At 30.5% G+C, this 23843-nt stretch overlaps 1 protein-coding gene across 4 annotated transcripts in view; it reads right to left on the bottom strand.

Moving 5' to 3' along the window:
- Positions 1-23843, bottom strand: part of csmd3a (CUB and Sushi multiple domains 3a) — a 352779-nt gene that overhangs the window by 64846 nt on the left and 264090 nt on the right. For all 4 annotated transcript variants that reach the window (XM_051131369.1, XM_051131372.1, XM_051131371.1 and 1 more), the window contains exons 51-56: positions 23545-23739; positions 18296-18469; positions 13012-13185; positions 9653-9826; positions 7233-7418; positions 4195-4368 (exon numbers count right to left, since the gene is read on the bottom strand). In XM_051131369.1, the coding sequence (XP_050987326.1) occupies positions 4195-4368; positions 7233-7418; positions 9653-9826; positions 13012-13185; positions 18296-18469; positions 23545-23739 (1077 nt within the window). The remainder of the gene's footprint in view (positions 1-4194; positions 4369-7232; positions 7419-9652; positions 9827-13011; positions 13186-18295; positions 18470-23544; positions 23740-23843) is intronic.

The raw sequence follows: 23843 nt of genomic DNA, 5'->3' as shown, positions 1-23843 counted from the left end.
AGCTTCACTCAGCAATGTGCTCATTCAAATGTACGATTTCTCTTTCAAACACGAGTCAAGGCCTGAACAAGCAGATACAAAGGACTTACGCATTATCTGAATAAAGCAATAAGCCACGAGGGGCTGTGCGTTACCGCGATTTTACCACGGGAAAGGGAGAAGCTTTTATGAAACAGAGAAAGCTGAATTATGATACAAGATGCACAATGAGACAAGCGTGAGTCTTAGAGGCTTCTCAAGAGTGTAAATGCATGATTTTTCCTTTTCTGTGGGTGTTTGGCTCATTGCATGAACATACTATGTTCTTAAAGAAGTCTCTTATACTCACTGAAACTGCATTTATTTCATTAAAAATACAGTAATGTTGTGAAATATAATTACAATTTAAAATAGTTGTTTTCTATTTTAATACGTTTTAAAACGTAATAAATTACTGTGATGCAAAGCTGAATTTTCAGGATCATTATTTCAGCGTCCAGTGTCCTTCAGAAATCATTCTAATATGCTGATTTACTGCTCAAGAAACATTTGTTATTATTATTATTCATGGTGGAAAACATTTTTATGCTGCTTAATATTTTTGTGGATTATTAATAGTAATGATTTAAACAACAAAACAAACAAAAACAAAATAACTTAAAATAATAAAAAAAAATTATATAAAATAAAATGAACTATCATTATTATATTATTATAATTATATAATGTTGTGAAATATTATTATAATTTAAAATAGTTGCTTTCTTTTTATATATTTTTTTTATTTTATATAATTATTTTGTATTATTATTAATTATTTAGCTTTTGTTTGTACTGTTGTTTCAATTAACTATTAAAGCAATAGAATTATTATTATTATTATTATTATTATTATTATTATTATTAATACTGAAAAACATTTTCTGCTGTTTAATATTTTGTGGAAGCAACATCATCATCATCAATAATAATAATAATAATAATATAAATAATAATGATTCTATTAATAATAATTCTATAAAATAAAATGATCATTGTTATTATCATTATTATTAACAACAACAACAGCAATACAAACAAAACAATAATAATACTTACTATTAATAATAAACGATTATATTTATAATAATTACATAATTACAGTAAATACAGTAAAAAATAGCAATGTTGTGAAATATTATTATTTAAAACAGTTGTTTTCTACGTTTATATTTTTTAATTTTATATAATTATTTTGTATTATTATTAATTATTTTGCTTTTGTTTGTACTGCTGTTTTAATTAACTATTAACAATAATAGAATTATTATTAATAATAATATTATTAATGCTGAAAACATTTTCTGATGTTTAATATTCTGTGGAAACAACAACATCATCATCAATAATAATAATAATAATAATAATAATAATAATGATGATAATTCTATTAATAAAAAATAATTCTATAAAATAAAATTAATTATCATTGTTATTATTATTAACAACAACAATACAAACAAAAACAATAATAATAATTACTATTAATAATAATAAACAATTATATTTATAATAATGAAATAATTTTAATAATGATACAGTAATTACAATAAACAGTAAATATAGTAAAAACAGCAATGTTTTATTTTATATAAATATTTTGTATTATAATTAATTATTTTGCTTTTGTTTGTACTGTTGTTTTAATTAACTATTAACAATAATAGAATTATTATTATTATTATTATTATTATTATTAATGCTGAAAAACATTTCTGCTGTTTAATATTTTGTGGAAACAACAACATCAACAACAACAACAACAATAATAATAACAACAACAATAATAATAATAATAATCCTATTATTAATAATAATGATTAAAACAACAATAAAAAACAAAAACAAAATAATTAAAAATAATAATAGCTGAAAAAGCTGAATTATGAGTTTCTTTTTTTTCATGCCATTTTTAAGCACAACTTGAAGAAGCGCATCTAAAACCGTGGTGAAATGACCATAAAGCACAGGCTTTCATGGTTTCTTGCTTCTTTCTATTCATTTTAGTCACTTCAAAGCACCTCACAGCCTACAAACATGCAGCAAAAGAACCAGAAAAACTAACATCACTGGCCGAGCTAGTAAATATGACAAACAACAAGAAAAAATGGCCATTTTGACATTATTTTTTAAATTACTTTTATATCTACAGAAAGCACACTCTCTTTATCTTTCTTCCGCAATCACAGAGGCTTGTTGTTGGGGCTGCCTCGCTGCTTAATCAATAAAATCTTCAAGAATAGCAACGTTACCAGTGTACATCTCAGAAATGCAGTTAAACTAATAATGCTGTTTTCTGCAGAGAAGTTACTGCACAGTGCTGCTGAGAGCTGCAGTAAGCACAAACGCACACACTCTCTCTTTCTACTGCACAGAAATAGCTCAGACCTCCATTACTAGTGCTAAATGACAAGCTGGAGTTGGTGATGGAAGTCTGAGTGACTCTTTCAAAGTAGCAACAATGGCTTCAGCTATTCAAGAAGTGGTCCTAAAACTACAAAGTAGTTTTATGACTACAAAGTAGTTTTAGGAACAAAAACTTAAAAAAAAAAAAAAAAAAAAAAAAAAAAAAAAAAAAGTCTAAAGATGTGTTACCCTGGTATGAGCAGAATAATTGACTGTGAACCTTTGAATTATTGAATAATTCAGAGTCAGGAGCTAATTATACCTTACATAAAATTTCAGAAAAATGAGCAGTGATTAAAAAAACATTAAACAAATTAAACATTAAACTCTTGCATAATAATAATAATAATAATAATAATTATTATTATTATTATTATTACATCATCAATATTACTAATAAAATAATGATTAAAACAACAATACAAACAAAAAAAATGATTAATAATACACAATAATTATATAAAATAAAATAAATCTGTATTCTTGTTAATTCACCTTTTTATTAACAACAACAATAACACAAAACCAATAACAATTATTGTTATTATTATTAATAAACTATTATTATAATAATTAAATAATTATTAAACTAAATATAATTATATACAATTATATTAATTATATTATATTGATTCCTATTCTTATTATTAACAATAAGTATTATATTTATAATAATTAAATAATAATGAAACTATATATAATAATTAAATTATTTATATATAAATAATTATTTTAATTAAGCATATTAATTATTTATATATGCACATTTAAAAAATACTAATATATGTATTTATTTATTATGAAATAATAATAATAATAATAAGAAGAATAATAATAACATTAATAATAATTATTATTATTATTATTATTACATCATCAATATTATTAATAAAATAATGATTAAAACAACACTACAAACAAAACATGATTAATAATAATTAATAATACAAAATAATTATATTTCTAACAAAATATTAAATTGAAAATAACATTGTATTTATTTCGATACAATCTATTAATCTATTTTTTTATAATGAATGAATGAATGTTATTATTAAAACAACACAAATAAAATAATAATATTTATTAATATTAATAATAAACTATTATATTTAGGGGGGAATAATAATAATAATAATATATTACTAATGTATTTATTTATTATGAAATAAAAACAATAAATATACACAATAATTATATTTATAATAAAATATTAAATATAAAAATGTATTTATTACAATATAATATTTTAATCTATTTTATTGTAATGAATAAAATATATTATTATTAATAATATTATTACAATACAAAAATAATATTGTTTATTATTAACAATAAACAATTTTATGTAGAATATTAAATAATATATTAAATAATAACAATAAATAATATATTAATAATACATTCATTTATTATGAAATAAAAATAATAAAGATACAAACTGATATTTTAATAATTGAATATTTAATTAAAAATAACATTGTATTTATTACAATGTAATCTATTAATCTGTTTTTATCATAAAAAATATTCTTGTTATTAAAATTAAAACAATACAAACAAAACAACAATATAAATTATTATTATTATTATTATTATTATTATTATTAATAATAATAATAATAAGAATATTATTATAATTGATAATAATTACTAATTAATTATTCAGAATTATTATAAAAAAAAAAAAAAAAAAAAGGATAAAAAAAACTATTTAAAACAACAACAACAGCAGTTTAATAGTATGACCGTAAGTTCTACTACACTCACCTGAGCAGTGAGGCTGGGAGCCGCTCCATTGGCCGTTCAGCTGGCAGGTGCGAGTGGATTCGCCAATCAAAGCTCGGTCTTCTAAACACCTGTAGTGAACTGTAGAGCCGAAGGTGAATTTATCCCCCATCACAACCGCATGAGGAGGAGATCCGGGATGACCACAGTCCACCTCTGCAGGAGAACAACATCAACCAATAGTCAGCAGGGACTACTTGCTTTTTTCTTTATTTTGTGCTTCTTTAAGCTTTAATATGTAAGACAACATGGTAAGAATGCGGAGATTACAGTAGATTTAATAATATAACATTATATTTATAATTCCAGTTTTACATTACATGTTATTAAAGCATCAGAGAGATAACGTAGAATATTCTCAACACTGATTTTTGGTGGAAATCCTGACAAATGTACAAACACCATTGAATGACAATGAACGCTGACTCATTTTGACTTTGTAAATGATTGGCATTTCCAAATCTGCAGAAATGTGCAGCTTTTTCTGTGAAGGTCTGCCGGCACAGATTCTGTGTGGGTCTGGCTGTAACCCTCTCGAAGGATGTCACAAAAAACAAGTGCTGCGTGGGTGAATTTTAGCAAAGTGGAACAGGACCTCGTACAATGCAACATTTGCAAGATTACAAAGAAGGCATCTCAAAACTCAGCACTGCTTTTGATTAACTTCACCACCTTCAACAATAAACAATAAACTCTACATAAGTCAATTACTACAGGACTCACCTGCTGCGACTTACACTTTAATTATAATGCATAATCCTTTTTTTCTTCTCCTAAGGATTGTGATAGTTTTGCTTCATTAGCCTGTTTATTTGTTGAATGTTTGGTACATCACACTTTGCTTAGTGTATATATATATATATATAAATATATATATATATATATATACAAACCTTTAAATGTTTTAATGTTTTATATGCTTAATATACATTATGCACATTTTAATATTCATATTAAATATATAATTAATGCTATTTTGTTAAATATAAACAAATGTGTGCTTGCCTGTGTGTATATTTCTGTATTTTATTACTGTAAAATAAACATTAATGTTAATGTAAATATAAATAAATTCTAGATTAAATAAAAACAGCTAATTAAAAATAAAAACTATTAAAATGAATGAATATATACAAATGTAAATTTTAAATAAATAAATAAATAAATAAATAAATACATTTTTCAATTAAACAAATAATAACACACACAAATATACATACATACATATATATATATACACATACAAAACTTATATATTTTAATATTTTAGACGCTTAACATACATCATGTAAACTGTAGTATTACTATTAAATATATAACTAATGCTATTTTGTTACATATAAATGTGTATGTGTATTTTATTACTGTAAAATAAATATTAACGCCAATGTAAATATAAATCATATATTAAATACAACTAAATAACAAAAAAATAATTTAAATTTATGAATATATATATATATATATATATATATACAGTATATAAAATATATAAATCTTTATATTTTCCAATATATATATACTTTTTATATATCTTAATATATTTTAGATATACTTAATATACATTAATGTAAATTTTTATATAAATCTTAAATATATATAATTACAAATTATTTTGTTAAATGTTTTATATTATTAAATATACCTAAATATTACTAATAATATAATTAATTGATAATATTATTAATATAAAATGCTACTGTAAGATATATTTTAAATAAAGTATATTTACTAACTGTACATACATATATATATATATATATATATATATATATATATATATATACAATATTTATATTTATACTTGCATACAAACAAAAAATATTTTTCATTACATTTTAACTTTATATATCTATATAAATTTTTTAAAATATTTTTTCCTTATTAGAAGGAACCATCTTTTCAATCCATAAGCTATTGTTACCATGTAAAATCAAAATGTTTAGTCGAAATCAAAACAGACCAAGGCATGTTTTCCCACAAAATAAATCACTTCTAGGATGGAAAATACTTTCAAGAAATAACTATTTAAATTTTAGTTCCTCATAATTACATTTTTAATTCTTTTATAAAGTTTTTTGGTATGCAAAAGAACACACAGGTTTGGATTAGGTAACTAATGACAATTAAAAATTCAGAGTGAATTTTATTTTCCATGTCATTCAGTCTAATTGTGGAGAAAAAGCCAGCGGTGGTTGATCTGTGTAGTGTGTAGTTGCGTACATCCCAGCAGCAGCATTAATTCATCTCTCACGCGCCGCTGAAGAAACACACATAAGCTCTTCAATTCAATTTAGCTAAGCTTCTTTTCAGGCCTGTTTTTGATGTTTGCTTTCTTTTGAATTGGAAATGCACCTGAATAAAACCGAGGAGTTTAAAATTTTCATAATATTCATCAGGCTGAAAGGCTGACGGGGGAGAAGAGGCTGCTTATTAAAATTCCCCGTCTAAGAGCAGCAAGTAGCCTCTGTTGGCTAAGTAAAGTGCAGAATTACCTTGTGTACACTTCAGAGAAAAACAAGACTAATAGATAGCTAGCAGGATTGCTGCCTTTCCTTCACGGTGTAAGTAGCTCGCTGGAAACCGACAAGAAACAGTCAAATTCAGGTTTGAAGCAATTACGGCGACAGAGATGGAAAGCGAGAGCAGGAGGCAATTACTATCTCACAGGCAAATGAACACGTCTCTCTAATGAATGTGAGCTCCGAGCCTTCGCTCCGCTCGCTCTTGACCTTAATACTCCCCGCTTTGGCAAACCGCAGGAAAGGTGCGTTAAATTCTCTGCCGTCCGCTGCGGAAACTCAATGTGTCTGCGCTGGAAAACTTTGAAGGTTTTTACACGGACAGCGAGGGCTTCATCATAAGAGCTCTTTGAACTGAACGTTGCACTCCACCGCATGTTAGCTAACCTGTGACATTTTCCCTCGGCCTCTCCAACGGGAAGAGTTCAAAGATTGTCAATGATAAAGAGTCAAAATAATGAGAAATAAAGTGTTGGGAGAGAACCCACACAGACGTACCCAGGCATTCTGGTAATGGCTTGTCCCAGTAACCCACCGGCTGGCAGGTTAGGACCGATGACCCGAACAGGTAATAGCCGGGATTGCAGTCATAAGACACCACGGTTCCGAAAGTGAAGTTCCCGTACTCAATTTTACTCTTTCTGATTGAGTTGGCAGGTATACCGGGATCCGTGCAGTTGACAACTGAAAAAAAAAAAAAAAAATATATATATATATATATATATATATCAGCGTCACTGTATAACAGTTTTTCTTGATTTCTTCATTTCATAAATTAAATACAAAATACACAATTATTTTCTAGATTTCTTAATTATATATATATATATATATATATGCATATTATTTCATAATAATTATATATATATATACAGAATCTTAAATTATATATATTATAAATTACATATAAATAAATAAATATAGATATCATATATAAATATATGTAAATATATTTTTTATATATATATTTCATTTTTATTTAATTATTTTTTATATATATATATATATATATAATTATATAAATAATTACACAAACATACAAACATTATATAAATAATTATATAAACAAGTAAACAAATGAATTGTTCTACTTTAAAAACACTTTTACAATTATATATTATATAAATTATAGTGTTTGTTTAAAACATCATTAGGCTGCTGGAGGAAAAAGGTGATTAAAATAAATAAATATTAAATAAAATAAGGTTAATTGACATTATTAGTTAATTAGTTAAACTACATTACACTTTTGTTTCCAAAGTGTGGGATCAGTACTATTTTTAATAATTTATTAATCTTATGCTCATCAAGGCTGTACTTATTTGATTAAAAATACAGAAAAACAGCAATATTGTGAAATATTATTGCAATTTCTAATATTGGTTTCTAATTTTAATATACTTCAAAATATAATTTATTTCTGTGACGCAGCACTGAATTTTCATCAGCCATTACTCCAGTCTTCAGTGTCACATGATCCTTTAGAAATCATTCTGTTATGGTGATTTAATATCAATTTTGGAACTGTTGTGGTGCTTAATATTTTTTTGGAACCTGTGATATTTTTTTCTTTTTGATTGTTCGATAAATAAAAAGTTAAAAAGAGCAGCATTTATTCAAAATAGAACTCTTTTCTAACAATATAAGTCTTTACTATCACTTTTATTTAATATTTATTTAATATTTATATTTTATAATATAATATGTAATATTTTAAGTATATTAAAATAGAAAAGTGTTATTTTAAATTGCAAAAATACTTCACAAAAGTTTCTTGTCAGTTTTTTACAGTTTAAAAACATTAAAAATTGTACAGATCCCAAACTTTCAAACAGTAGTATATTTCAACCACACACACACACTTGTAAATAATACTGCATATATAATATTCTTTTACAAACATTCAGTTTTGTTGTTTCAGAAACAATCTCTTTAAAAGATAACCTGGAGGACTTTTCACATTTGAAGAGGTTTTAGCAATTGGCAGCAACCTTGAAAAACATTGAGTGAGTCTGAAAACTTTTCTCATTTTTCTGAAACCTGTATGAAGTTCTGAAAACATTACACTGTATGTCATTTCTTAAGTGTTTGTGGAGTTACTTATTTGCAACATGAAGTATAAACATTTCATGAATACACTTTTCTTTCTGCTTCCACACACTCTCTACCAAGTCTGAAGATATTGACGTTTTTGTATGCTGATGTCTTTGGTGTCACGATCTGCCACAGAAACACCACAAAACTGTCTATGGAGTGACAGCACATGAATTATTACACAAATGATTTGAGAGGAAGATTTTCAGTGAATAACAACTCACATTTCAGTCGTTTCATCACGCAAAGCTACTGTATAGCTTCAGAAGATTAAATATTAATGATTAAACTACATTTATGATTATGTTACAGGGTTTAAAATGTTACGAGGATGCTAGAGAAATTATTATTAGTCAACTACAATATCACTGAAGCTGCATAAACAACAATAAAGTACAAAATGCAGCATTACACTAAGTTTGTTCAAGCATATGGTGAGATAAACCACTTATTTGTTCATAATTATTGGACAAAACCGAATTCAAGTCATGTAATCAAGCCGACATCACTGTTGATCACTTCATCCGGTCTGTTGTCAGAATCAAGCACTACAGACGATCCTCCGAGACACTCACAATCACGCCGCTAACAAAGCAGAGATTAGATTCAAAACATACATCTTATCTTCTGATTTGCAGGGCTAATCTGTCGCTATTCAGACCATGACTGAATGAGTTACTGTTGGCTGAAAAGAGGGCCAGAGGGCTCTCCGAGCTGAAATTGGTCATTCCTTTTTTTAACTGCGGCAGCCTGAAAGTCATTTCCATCAGTGCCACAGTGCTTAAATTTCGCTGTAATGAGAAAAGAACTCATTTGGTCCAAACCTCGGCATGTGGGCGGCTGCTGGCTCCACTGGCGGTCCGCCTGGCACTGCGCTTGAGACGGGCCTTCCAGAATGTAGCCGTTATTACAGAAGAAGGTCACCACGTCGTTCAGGTTGAAGCCGTCGCCAACAGTGCGGCCGTAGATAGGGCTGCCCGGATGACCGCAGCTAATGGCTGGAATGCAAAACAGGAAATTACTGTTGCCTACCATTCAAAAATTTAAATACACCAGCTCATTCTGCAATATTACTACACTCATTTCACTCAGAATGTGCTAGTAAGTTTATACACTGCTACAATGGTTTATTTAAAATCATCTTTAGAGTATTTTAATGCTTTTACGTTAAACAAATCTATAAAAAATGCAAATGTGTATCTTTAAATCCAGCCGTCATATGAACAGTCTTATTATTTTCATTAAGCTGAAGTACAATTCAAGACATCAATTTCAAGATATCATTGAAAACAGTAAATGTATAACAATTCAGTGAGTTCATTCAGCCAAAGATTTGTATCTCTGTGTCTTTTAAAGTGATTTGTTCAAAAGAGCCATAAGAATCATTTGTTTGTGAACTAGGCTGCAATGTTGCACTGCATATGTTTGATTCACTAAAAAGAATCACTCAGAAGAGTCGTTTGATTGCGAATTGGACTATGCTGGACGGCAGTAAGTCTTTGATTTACTACAAAGAACCATTTCACCCTGCACACTTCTGATTCAATAAAAAGAACCACTCAAAAGAGTCATTTGATTGTGAATTAAACCATACTAGATATGCTTTATGTCTTTGATTCACTAAAAAGAACAGTTTAAAAGAGTGATTTGTTTGTGAACTAGACTGCACTGCCTGTGCCGCACACTTTTTATTTACTAAAAAGACCCATTGTTTAATTGTGAATAGGACTACACCGGACATGCTGTATGTCTTTGATTCACTAAAAAGAACCACTCAAAAGAGTCATTTGTTGGTGAATTGAAGTGTACTTTTCTTTAATGCTGCATACTTTTGATTAACTAAAAGGAACCACTTAAAAGAGTTGTTGGATTGTGAACTGAATCATACTGGATGTGCTTTATGTCTTTGATTCACTAATAAGAACCATTAAAAAATGTATTTGTTCAGGAATTGGACGGCATTTTCACACTACATACGTTTGGTTCACTGAGAAGAACCGATTAAAACAGTAATTTGTTTGTGAATTAGACTGTACTTTTCACAATGCATACTTTTGATTCACTAAAAAGAGCCACTCAAAAGAGTTGTTTGATAGTGAATTGGATAATACTGAACATGTATGTCTTTGATTCACTAAAAAGAACCGTTTAAAAGAGTGATTTGTTCATGAAATGGACAGCACTTTCAGACCGCATACTTTTGATTCATTAAAAAGAACTGTTCACAAGAGTCGTTTGATTGTGAATTGGACTACACTGGACATGCTTTATGTCTTTAATTCACTAAAAAGAACTGTTTAAAAGAGTGAATTGTTCATGAATTAGACTTCACTTTTCATGCTGCATACTTTTTATTCACTGAGAAGAACCACTCAGAAGAGTCATTTGATTGGGAATCGAATACTGGATGTGCCTTATATATCTTTGATTCGCTAAAACAAAGAACCATTCAAGAGAGCGATTTGTTTGATTAACTTTTGATTGATTCATCTTTAACTCACTAAAAATAACACTATTTTTATTTTTTTTTTAAGTAATTTGATTGTGAATTAAACCATACTGGTTGTGCTCTACGTCTCTGATTCACTAAAAAGAACTGTTTAAAAGAGTGATCTGTTTCTGAACTGGACTGCACTGCTTGCATAGCATACTTTTGATTCACTAAAGAGACCCATTGAAAAGAGTTGTTTGATTGCGAATTGAACTATACTGGATGTGTTATATGTCTTTAACTCACTAAAAAGAACTGTTTGAAAGAGTGACTTGTTTGTGAATTGGACTGTACTTTTCACAAAGCATACTTTTGATTCACTAAAAAGAACCACTCAAAGAGTTGTTTGATCGAGTCATTTTATTGTGAATTGAAGCATACTGGGGTGCATTTCCCAAAAGCAACTATGGTTGCAAATTTCGTTGTTACCACTAGAGTACAATGGAACTAACGACCATAGTTAACTAACAATGCTTTTGGGAAACTCACCCCAGGATGTTCTTAATGTCTTTTGATTCACTAAAAAGAACTGTTTAAAAGAGTGATTTGTTCATGAATTGGACAGCACTTTTCACACTGCATAGTTTTAATTCACGACCCACTCAAAAGAGTTTGATCTTCAATTGGACCATACAGGATGTGATTCACTAAAAAGAGCCGACCAAAACAGTGATTGGTATGTGAATTGGACTGTCCTTTTCAAACTGCACACTTCTGATTCAATAAAAAGAACCACTCAAAAGAGTCATTTGATTGTGAATTAAACCATACTGGATGTGCTTTATGTCTTTGATTCACTAAAAAGAACCGTTTAAAAGAGTGATTTGTTTCTGAATCAGACTGGACTGCTTGCATTAAAAAGAACCACTCAAAAGAGTTGTTTGATCTTGGATTGGACCATAATGGATGTGCCATATATCTTTGATTCAATACAAAGAATCAACTCGTACAATCAATTTGTTTGCAAACCATACTTCTCGTCGCACTGTGTGGTTATTCACTAAAGAAAATGTTCAAAAGATTTCATATTGCAGATTCATATTCACTATTCAGGTTAATTGTTTCTTTTGCAACAGCACTGGAAACACTGCATCAAATTTCTTAGATGAAAAATGATGAAACAAATAAAAAGTCTCTTTTTTAAATTTTAACTCAAACTCAAAAAATTAAATAAAATAAATGAAATAAAAAATGTCAATAAATATACAAAAATATAATAAATGAAATAAAATCAAAATAAATACAATTTAAAAATGGTATATTTGTAAGAAATTCATATTAAATCACTATTTATATTTGTGTTCTAATTTAAAAAAAGTTCTACATCAAAAGGGTTTTATGATTAAAATTCAGTCAATTGTGTCCGTCGTTTTGATTACCGGCATATTTCCATCAATTTTCAGAATATGAATCTCCAATGCTTGACAAGAAAAATTAAAATGCAACTTTTATGTAAGCATTTATCTAAGCAGCTTTGCATTCAAGCAATCACAAATAAAACGAGGCAAACATCCAAATCACCCACACAAAATCAGGTGGTGTTGGTGTTTTCCATCACGTCAGGATTTGTGTTTGATGCCTGTCATGAGCTGAATAGGGGGTTTGCCTGCATTACATGTCAAACTAATCCTCTTGGATGGAAACCAAACTTCCCCCGACGCGTATTACTCATGTACTGCAGAGAGAACTCACACACGCAGGACGGCAGCTGTCCGGACCAGTTGTGATCCTGTTGGCAGATGCGCACAGAGGAACCGATGAGACGGAAACCCGGATTGCACTGGTAAACTACCGTATCCCTGTAGCCGAAGTTTTCACCGATCACTTGACCGTTCACAATCCTTTCTGGAGCACCACAATGGCCAGCTGGAGGAAAAAACATTGAGAATATACATTTTATTAATAATATACTATAACATAGTTCTTAATATGGTGTGTTAAAATCATTAACAGAAAACAGACATGTTACTGCTCTTTCCATTCGTCAAAGAATTCTAAAAATAAATATATTATATACAATAAATAGACTTCAAATTTGAAATGTTTACTGAGCAGCAAATCAGCATATTAGAATGATTTTTGAAGGATCATGTGACACTGAAGACTGGCGTAATGATGCTGAAAACTCAGCTTTGATTACACAAATAAATTACATTTTTCAATATATTCAAATAGAGAACAGTTATTTTAAATGATAATAATATTTCACAATTTCACAATTTTTACTGTATTTTTAATCAAATATATGCAACCTTGGTGAGCATAAGAGACTTGTTTTAAAAAAGTTTAAACAGTTCTATTTCAAATAAATGCTGTTCTTTTGAACGTTCTATTCATCGAAGAATTATAAAACATATAATATATACAAAAAATATGAGAATTTGAAATTAGAGTGAAAATTAGATATTAGAGTGATTTCTGAAGGATAATTTGATACTGAAGACTGGAGTAATGATGCTGAAAATTCAGCCTTGATCACACAAATAACACTTTCCAATATATTCAAATAGAGAACACTTATTTTAAATTATAATAATATTTCACAATTTTACAGTTTTTACTGTATTTTTAATCAAATATATGCATCCTTGGTAAGCATAAAATACTTATTTAAAAAAAGTTTAAACAGTTCTATTTCAAATACATGCTTTTCTTCTAAACTTTCTATTCATCAAAGAATTATAAAACATATATATAAAATATATAAAAATATGAGAATTTGAAATTAGAGTAAAAATTATACATTAGAGTGATTTCTGAAGGATAATTTGATACTGAAGACTGGAGTAACGATGCTGAAAATTCAGCTTTAATCACACAAATAAATTACAATTTTCAATATATTCAAACAGAGAACAGTTATTTTAAATGTTAATAATATTTCACAATTGTACAGTTTTTACTGCATTTTAATCAAATATATGCAGCCTTGGTGAGCAGAAGAGACTTCTTTTCAAAAAATGTAAACAATTCTATTTTAAATAAATGCTGTTCTTTTGAACTTTCTATTCATCAAAGAATTATAAAAAATCTATAATATATACAATAAATATGGGTATTTGAAATTAGAGTAAAAAATAGATATTACAGTGATTTCTGAAGGATCATGTGACACTGAAGACTGGAGTAATAATGCTGAAAATTCAGCCTTGATCACACAAATAAATTACATTTTCCAATATATTCAAATAGAGAACAGTTCTTTTAAATTATAATAATATTTCACAATGTTAAAGTTTTTACTGTATTTTTTTTTATCAAATATATGCAACCTTGGTGAGCATAAGAGACTCATTTTCAAAAAATGTAAGTATCTATCTATCTATCTTATACAAAACATTACAACAATTATAAATTAGCTTGTCTGTTTCTTCCTATGTATACATGCTGACAGTGCTGTTGGATTCACTGTTGGAAGCACTGTTTACTTAGTTTCTATCTTTGGTCTATTGTTTTCATTTGTTTTATTGTTTGTAAATTGTTTTTTTCACCAACTGTTTATTTAATTTATGACTTGATTTTATTGCTGAGGGTAATAAAAACAACAAAACATCTTCCAAACTATGTTCATGCTTTGTTTCTCCAAAAACACCCTACACAATCACTTATGGATAATTAGAAATTTGGAGTGAAGTGAAATTGGATTTACAACCATAATCTTTCTATTTGTAAAAATTCCCATGCCTGGTTCAGCCTGTGATTTGATGGGAATGTTATTGCAGGACAATGTCCTACTTGAGCAAATCACATTGTGTGGTGAATAGAGATATTCATGTTCCACCCACGGACAATGAGTGTTCAATCCCACAACAGATACTGCAATATCGATGCATCCGAGAACCAACACAGCGGATTTGAAGACTCTTTCAGTGGACAAAGTAATGCACAACATTGTTTTACTCAGAGATGATGAGATGAGAGACAAAGAACGATGGCAAATGGAGAGCTGTCGGGTTTTTTCTCTCCGATGTGATTGATGACAGAACTCAGCAGAGGCCGGCACACTTCACAGAGCACTGAGTCCGCTGAACTACTGCAGAAATCATTTCTTCACCTCTGTCCCTCCACAGTGTTCTCTCACTTCATTTTCCATTGCGCGATTCAGACCACAAATTATTCTCTTTCACAAAGACACTCACAACGGAGAAATCTTCCACAATGACTTACACTGCCTACACAGACAGCTGTCTTTTAACGTTTCATCCTAACTGAAACGGAACCTCGTAAGTGACTTAACATTCTAAATAGGAAGCAACTTGTAGAATTTGAATTTGAATTTATAGAACAGCTGCAACAATAGTATGTTGTTAAGGTAACCCAGAAAAACTCTAATAAGTACAAAAATACACACACATAGAATAAAATAGTACTTATTTCATTAGATGTAATTAGATGTGACTATTTCCTGTAGCAACAGCAGAGCACTGCATTAGCAATGTCAAGGTTACAGATTCAAATCCTAGGGAATGCATGAACTGAAAATATGTAAAGCCTGAATATAACTTGCTTTGGATGAAAAATGCATGTTAATTTAAATTTTAATGACAGGTTTTGGTATTGAATAAATGATACTTATAAGTAATAAATGCTAAACTATATTTGTTTTATTTTTCTCACATTGTCCACTACCTTAGATGGACTTTTCCACCACAGTGAATTATTGCCTTAGAAATGAGTTAAAAATACACACACACACACACACACACACACACACACACAAAACAATTTTTAAAAAAAAAAAAAAAAACTACTAAAAAAGGTTTGTTACAAAGTACTGTAAACTACCTTACTGAACATGTTATATGTACACTAGGACTGTCAAATGATTGATCGTGATTAATTGAGATTAATTGCATCCAAAATTGAAGTTTATGTTTACATACTATGTGTGTTGCCTGTGTATATTTATTATGTATATATAAATACACACACATACACTGCCGCTCAAAAGTTTGGGATCAGTAAGATTTTTAATGGTTTTCAAAGCCGTTTCTTATGCTAATCAAGGCTGTGTTCATGTGATCAAAAATACAGATAAAAAATGTAATATATAAATATTATTAAGATGTAAAACAATGTTTTTCTATATTAATATACATTAAAATTTAATTTATATCTGTAATTAAAGTTGAATTTTCAGAATCATTACTCAAGTCTTCAGTGTCACATGATCCTTCAAAAATCATTCTAATATGTTGACTTATTATTTAATATTTTTTAATAATAATATTTTTTTGGAACCTGTGATTTTTTTCAGGATTCTTTGATCAATAAAAGGTTAAAAAGAAGAGCATTTATTTAATAGAAAGGTTTTCTAACAATATACACTACTGTACAAAAGTTTCAGTACATTTTTTATTCACCAATGATGTGTTAAATTAATAAAAAGCACAGATTTACATTGTTAGAAAAATAAATGGTTGAATAAATGCTGTTCTTTTTAACTTGTTATTCATCAAAGAATCCTGAAAAAAGAACCACAGGTCCCCCACAGGAATAAATTACATTTTAAAGTATATTAAAATAAAAACCTTGTTTTATATTGTAATAACATTTTGCAATATTACAGTTTTTTTCTGTATTTTTGATCAAATAAATGCAGACTTGATGAACATAAGAGTATTTAAAAAAAAAAAAAAAACAAGTCTTCCTGATCCCAAACTTTTGAGCAATAGTGTACATGTATATATTAAAAAAAATAATAAAAAAAAAAAATAATTATATATATAATGTTTATTTAATTATTTATTCACTTGTATATTATTTATAAAAAAATATTTTATATATAAATCAAAAATATTTTCCTTAATATATACATGTATGTATGTGTATTTTATATATAAATAAAAAATATACAGAGCACACACACATATAGTATGTAAAAATAAACTTTTTTGTGCAAGCGACTGTTCACAATTAATTGTTTGACAGCCTGTACACATTTTATGTAAATTAAAATACTGTCAAATTTATGATGTCTGCAAAATCAAACTATGAATTATTGCATAATTTATAGTGCAAAACAGTAAAAAGATTTTCCCAAGTCCCTGCATAACACTGTATATTATTATATTCCATTTATTTATTTATTATCTGTATGGTACTTTACAGTGTTTTTGAATTACATTTATTTTAGTTAATGTTAACTGCATAACTGTTTTTGTATGCATGACCTTGAATGCACAATCTATACATTTTCCCTATTTTATAGACAAGCAACTTACAATGAACCTTGATTCATTGTGTAGCTTTCTATTGTATCATTTGAATTATTACAGTGGTTTTGCATGTATTTTAAGGTAAGATTTCACAGATTTCAGTAGTTCGAGAAGATTGGTATATTAACATTATATTGTTTAATAAACTGTATGGTTTTAAGCTGTAAAAATATACAAGCCCCAGTCTGGCATTCTGCAATATCTGACACATTTTCACATTTCAGGACCAATTTCCGGCAACCACAGCTGCTCTTTTACAGTCCAGGGAACGCATGAACTGAAAAGAGGTATAGCTTGAATTTAATGTAAGTCTCTTAGGATACAAGTGTGTGCCAAAAGCATAAAACGCATGTAAATTTAATGACACTTTTTGAATAAAAGATACTTATAAATATTAAATGACGTGTTAATTCTCTCACCTTTTCCATAATCCAGGATGGATATTTTTCCACTGAGAAACCTTACTATGTATTATGGGATAGCGTTCTACATCAAGGTCAAAAGACCGTATCTAAGAAGGAATAATAATGACGCTTTTGTTCCTACATAGGCTCCGGACGAGAGCTTTTATCTCCTTGTGATGATATAGGTGCTGCATACAGTATGAGCAAAAAATTTTAACCACTGTTGCTATGGAAATCCAGACTAAATGTCACAAAACACTTTATATGGCCTTTTACGACCTGGTCTCCATTAAAAGGTTACATGGATAGTAATGTGTGGTGATGTTTTGAAAGAGAGAAGGTTTCTGGTGTTACCGAGACAGCGTGTCTCTGTCCCGCTCCAGAGACCCGATGCCAGACATTCCCGTACAGTCGAGCCCACCAGAATGAAGCCCGAGTTGCAGGTAAAAATAGCGGTTGCTCCGAAGGTCGTCTGCGTTCCAATTTTCTTTCCATTAGGAGGAGTGGGCAGCTCTCCACACGAAATGACTGCAGTAAAAGGCAATAGAGGACAGAATGAATCAGACTGCATCTTAAAGAGAACACTATGTCTATGATTTAAAAAACAAAATGCAGGAACGCAGACAAAAATGAGGGAAATACCTAGAACAGAAACTATATTAGAAGACCTGATTTCTGAATGTATAAATCTCAGTTTTCAAATGTTTACCTGGTTTATGGCTTCAACAGAGTTGCATTTGAGAAATTTAGTAGCAGTTAAATTGAAAAAGATACCGCTACTTAAACTGTTTTAACTTAACTAGCTAGTAAAAGTTCACTAATACTTCAAAAGTGTAGCTTGATTATTTAGACAATATGTCGGACTGTGATTTACACCCCTTGGAAAAAAAATACCACAGAGGAAATGCACACACAAACCTTCTGAATGGATAAATCTCAGATTTAAAAGGTTACCAGGTTACCAGGTTTATAGGCGCAAAACTCAGAGTTGCATTTGAGAAATATAGTAGCAAGTAGCTATACAGATTAGTGCCGCAAACGATTAATTGCATCTAAAATAAAAGTTTTTGTGTCCATAATATATGTGTGTATACTGTGTATATTTATTATGTATACAGGTGCATCTCAATAAATAAGAAATGTTGTGGAAAGTTCATTTATTTCAGTAATTCAACTCAAATTGTGAAACTTGTGTATTAAATAAATTCAGTGCACACAGACTGATGTAGTTTAAGTATTTGGTTCTTTTAATTGTGATGATTTTGGCTCACATTTAACAAAAACTAACCAATTAGAATACTTAATAAGAAAAAACATTTTTAGTGAATTGTTGGCCTTCTGGAAAGTATGTTCATTTACTATATATGTACTCAATACTTGGTAGGGGCTCCTTTTGCTTTAATTACTGCCTCAATTCGGCGTGGCATGGAGGTGATCAGTCTGTGGCACTGCTGAGGTGGTATGGAAGCCCAGGTTTCTTTGACAGTGGCCTTCAGCTCATCTGCATTTTTTGGTCTCTTGTTTCTCATTTTCCTCTTGACAATACCCCATAGATTCTCTATGGGGTTCAGGTCCGGTGAGTTTGCTGGCCAGTCAAGCACACCAACACCGTGGTCATTTAACCAACTTTTGGTGCTTTTGGCAGTGTGGGCAGGTGCCAAATCCTGCTGGAAAAGGAAATCAGCATCTTTAAGAAGCTGGTCAGCAGAAGGAAGCATGAAGTGCTCTAAAATTTCTTGGTAAACGGGTGCAGTGACTTTGGTTTTCAAAAAAAAAAACACAGTGGACCAACACCAGCAGATGATATTGCACCCCAAATCATCACAGACTGTGGAAACTTAACACTGGACTTCAAGCAACTTGGGATATGAGCTTCTCCACCCTTCCTCCAGACTCTAGGACCTTGGTTTCCAAATGAAATACAAAACTTGCTCTCATCTGAAAAGAGGACTTTGGACCACTGGGCAACAGTCCATTTTTTCTTCTCCTTAGCCCAGGTAAGACGCCTCTGAAGTTGTCTGTGGTTCAGGAGTGGCTTAACAAGAGGAATACATTCATCAGCTGTAGCCAAATTCCTTGACACATCTGTGTGTGGTGGCTCTTGATGCCTTGACCCCAGCCTCCATTCCTTATGAAGTTCACCCAAATTCTTCAATCGATTTTGCTTGACAAGCCTCTCAAGGCTGCAGTTCTCTCGGTTTGCTGTGAATCTTTTTCTTCCACACTTTTTCCTTCCACTCAACTTTCTGTTAACATGCTTGGATACAGCACTCTGTGAACAGCCAGCTTCTTTGGCAATGAATGTTTGTGGCTTACCTTCCTTGTGAAGGGTGTCAGTGACTGTCTTCTGGACAACTGTCAGATCAGCAGTTTTCCCCATGATTGTGTAGCCTAGTAAACCAAACTGAGAGACCATTTTGAAGGCTCAGGAAACATTTGCAGGTGTTTTGAGTTGATTGGCATGTCACCACATTCTAATTTGTTGAGATGCACTTGTATGTAAACAAACATGCAGTATATATTTTGAAAATATTTACATGTTTTTTTTTATTGTATGTACATTTATATTCATATTATTGCTATTTTATATAAATATTTTTTCAATTTAATTTATGTCAGGAGTTATGTAAATGGAAAACAAAGATTTTCCAAAACTTTTTTTTTTTAATTTTCTTTGCAATACTTAATTTCTTTTGCAAGTATATCCAGCCCTGGTTTGGCTCCATAGCTAAACATATAGTTTTAACAATCCAACAATAGAAGGTGACCAATTACCAGTAGAAACCCACAGGGTCCATTACAGTTTCCATTAAAACCAATACAAGTCCCATTATAACCAGTAAAACCATTACAAATGTGGTGATGGTGTCTACTGTTTTTTTTTTTTTCAGCAGGATTGGCTGCTTTAAAATAAGTACTTTGTGTCTTGGGAAGCTACAATTTCAAAGTAGCTTCCCAAACACTGTTCTTATCCACCAAAAACCATCTGAATATCCATTCAGGAGCTGAACGTTTAAGCTGAGAAGAGATCAGGGATGTATTATATATGTGATAGACTGTTCAGGAGCGTTTACTCTTGCAAGGAAACCACAGCGGCATCATCATTTCATCTGTTATCAACTTCTCATCATCTTCACTCTGATTGTTGTTGTTTTTGAAAATTGACGCCGCAGTCTTCTCGCCAGGGTGCAGGATCCTGTCAGACGCCATCAGTCATAAAGCGCCTCTAATGTTTAGATTGTGGCTCTCATATGGGAGCCATAAACACATTCATCACGTCTGTAGTTACAGCAGACGCACAACAATGATAACTCAACCGTCTGAGGACGGTACCTGCCGATGAAGGACTGCGACAGTAACAAACAACTGGATTTACTCGGGATTCCTGGCTCATTCAGCTTTTTTGTTGTTGTTGCTGTTGTTTTTAAATTGCATGTTACAATTGTATGTTTAATTTTTGATCATTCCAAAAATTCAAATATGCCGGAAATGTACCTGCCCTCAGGACCTCCAAAATGTAGAGTTTGTTTCTTCATCAGAACAGATTTGGAGAAATTAAGCACTACATCACTTGCTCACCAATGGATCCTCTGCGGTGAATGGGTGCCGTCAGAATGAGAGTCCAAACAGAAGATTAAAAACGTCATAATAACCAACAAGTAATCCACTCCAGTCCATCAATTACTTGCGAATTACTGTGATGTTTTTTATCAACTGTTTGGGCTCTCATTTTGACGGCACCCATTTACTGCTATTCACCCAAACTCTTCCACATCTTGAATGTAGTACATTTTTAGCATATTTTCATTTTTGTGTGAACTATTCTTTTAAACAGCCTATATAGAGGATAATATCCAGGGCCAAATTTGTTTCATTACTGTGATGTTGCCATATTAAGCCTCTTGGGAAATCAGTACTTATGATTTCATAAGACATAATTATAGAATACAATGGGGGTACTGGACAATTTCATATTTGTGACCCTGGACCACAAAACTCTTAAGCAGCATGGGTATATTTGTAGCAATAGCCAAAAATACAATGTATGGGTCAAAATTATCAATTTTTCTTTTATGCCAGAAATCATTAGGATATTAAGTAAAGATCTTGTTCCATGAAGATATTTTGTACATTTCTTTCTGTAAATATATAAAAACTTAATTTTGTATTAGTAATATGCATTGCTAAGAACTTCATTTGGGCAAAAAAAGTGTGTTATGTTTGTAACAGTTTCTATTTAACTGCTTTGAAATGAATTCATCTAAAAAGTAGCATATTATAAAAACTAAAAATAATAACAGAAATAGAATCTGAAGCCACTGGTGAAACCACTAAATGTAATAAATGACTTGCAATTTAATGCTGCGTGCAAAATTTATGGCAGTGGCTATTTGCACTAAGTGTAAATAGCATTTAGATGCTATTTACACTAACTGCAAACAGCAATAGGTTCTATTTACACTAAGTAAATTGCTATAGATTCTATTTACACTACATTAAAATAGCAGGATTTTCTGCTATTTATAATACTTATTGCAATTTGAGGCAATTATCTGCTCCTCAGTATTGTAGTACATTATAAAACAGTATGCAATAATAACGAATTGAGTGTAAATTATAGTCTTAATTCAAATTATTAAAGGGATGCTGCCTTTATTGGCACAATAAGCCCTCCCTACACCTGCCCTAATCTTAACTGATACTTTATTTTCAAACTTTTGATAATTTCCTTAATTTGTATCGAAATTAAATGCCTTTCCAATATGATATGAGATTTGAAAAAAGAGAAAAAAGTTAGCCAAAAGGCAAATTCAAACCCAGGTTGATCACGTTGACTAGACTACAGTATGCACTTTACCAACTGTGCCACTGGCACTGTTGTTCAGCAGGCATCTTTTGTAGTGTTGACTAGCCCAATCACATGTTTGTGAGCGGAGTTAGTGTAAATAGCCTCAGCCAACAAGGCAGGCTATTCGCACTTAGTGTAAATAGACGCTCTGAAAATGTATACACAAGTCTGTGAAAAATTAAAAATAAAAAAACAAAAGATTCTGCATATTATTTACATTTGCATATATGATTCAATTCCAAAATAAAAATCTGCAGTTGGAAGTGTAATGATGCTATATGCATTTTATCATGTCCATGCAGCCACTGAGAAATATGGAACGTTTTCTGGTTGTGCAATCCTCTTACCTCATCTAAATGAGTAGTATTTTAAGGCAAGCTGTTAGAGCTAACAGTAAACAAAATGCATGCAACTAAATGAACGGTCAACATTCTCAACTAAAACTTTTGAAAAAATATATGACTAATACTAGTTTGCTTATGACATGATTTAAGAATAAAATCCTTTTTGCGGAATTCTGCTATGAATCAGCACAGAAAATTGTGGAAAACGCCCCCGGATTCCATGCGTCTAGCAAGGCACCACACAAGCTGCTAATCTTTCACACTTCAGGACACAATTGACAAAATCATTAGTCTTGCAGACTGCTCAGTCTGACCTTAAAAACCGGCCAGAGTAACAAGGCCTGGGAATTGTGCGTGTCATGATATGTACAGCATTAATGTTTGAGTAACAAATGAAGCGCATAACTCACTCTTGCAGCGAGGTCGCTCATTCCTCCAGCTCCACGTCCCATTGGATGTACAGTGAATGTGGGCGGGGCCGAGCCGGTAGTAGCCGGCGTTGCAAGTAAAGGCCACTTTAGTGCCGTATTCATAACGAGAGCCGTTGACGATCCTCCATTTGCCGTGATCCAGGGTGAAGGAGCCGATGCTGGGACACACCACAACTGAGAGGAAATCAGTAGCAAGGTTTAAATGTCTGAATGACACTTACAATTGCAATTTACCTTCACACAGCCATTTTTCATCTTCTATCTGAGTGAATATAACC

The sequence above is a fragment of the Labeo rohita genome, chromosome 16 (assembly GCF_022985175.1).
Source record: "Labeo rohita strain BAU-BD-2019 chromosome 16, IGBB_LRoh.1.0, whole genome shotgun sequence".
In the NCBI taxonomy this organism is placed as follows: Eukaryota; Metazoa; Chordata; class Actinopteri; order Cypriniformes; family Cyprinidae; genus Labeo; species Labeo rohita.
This window is presented reverse-complemented; position numbering and strand designations above follow the sequence as displayed.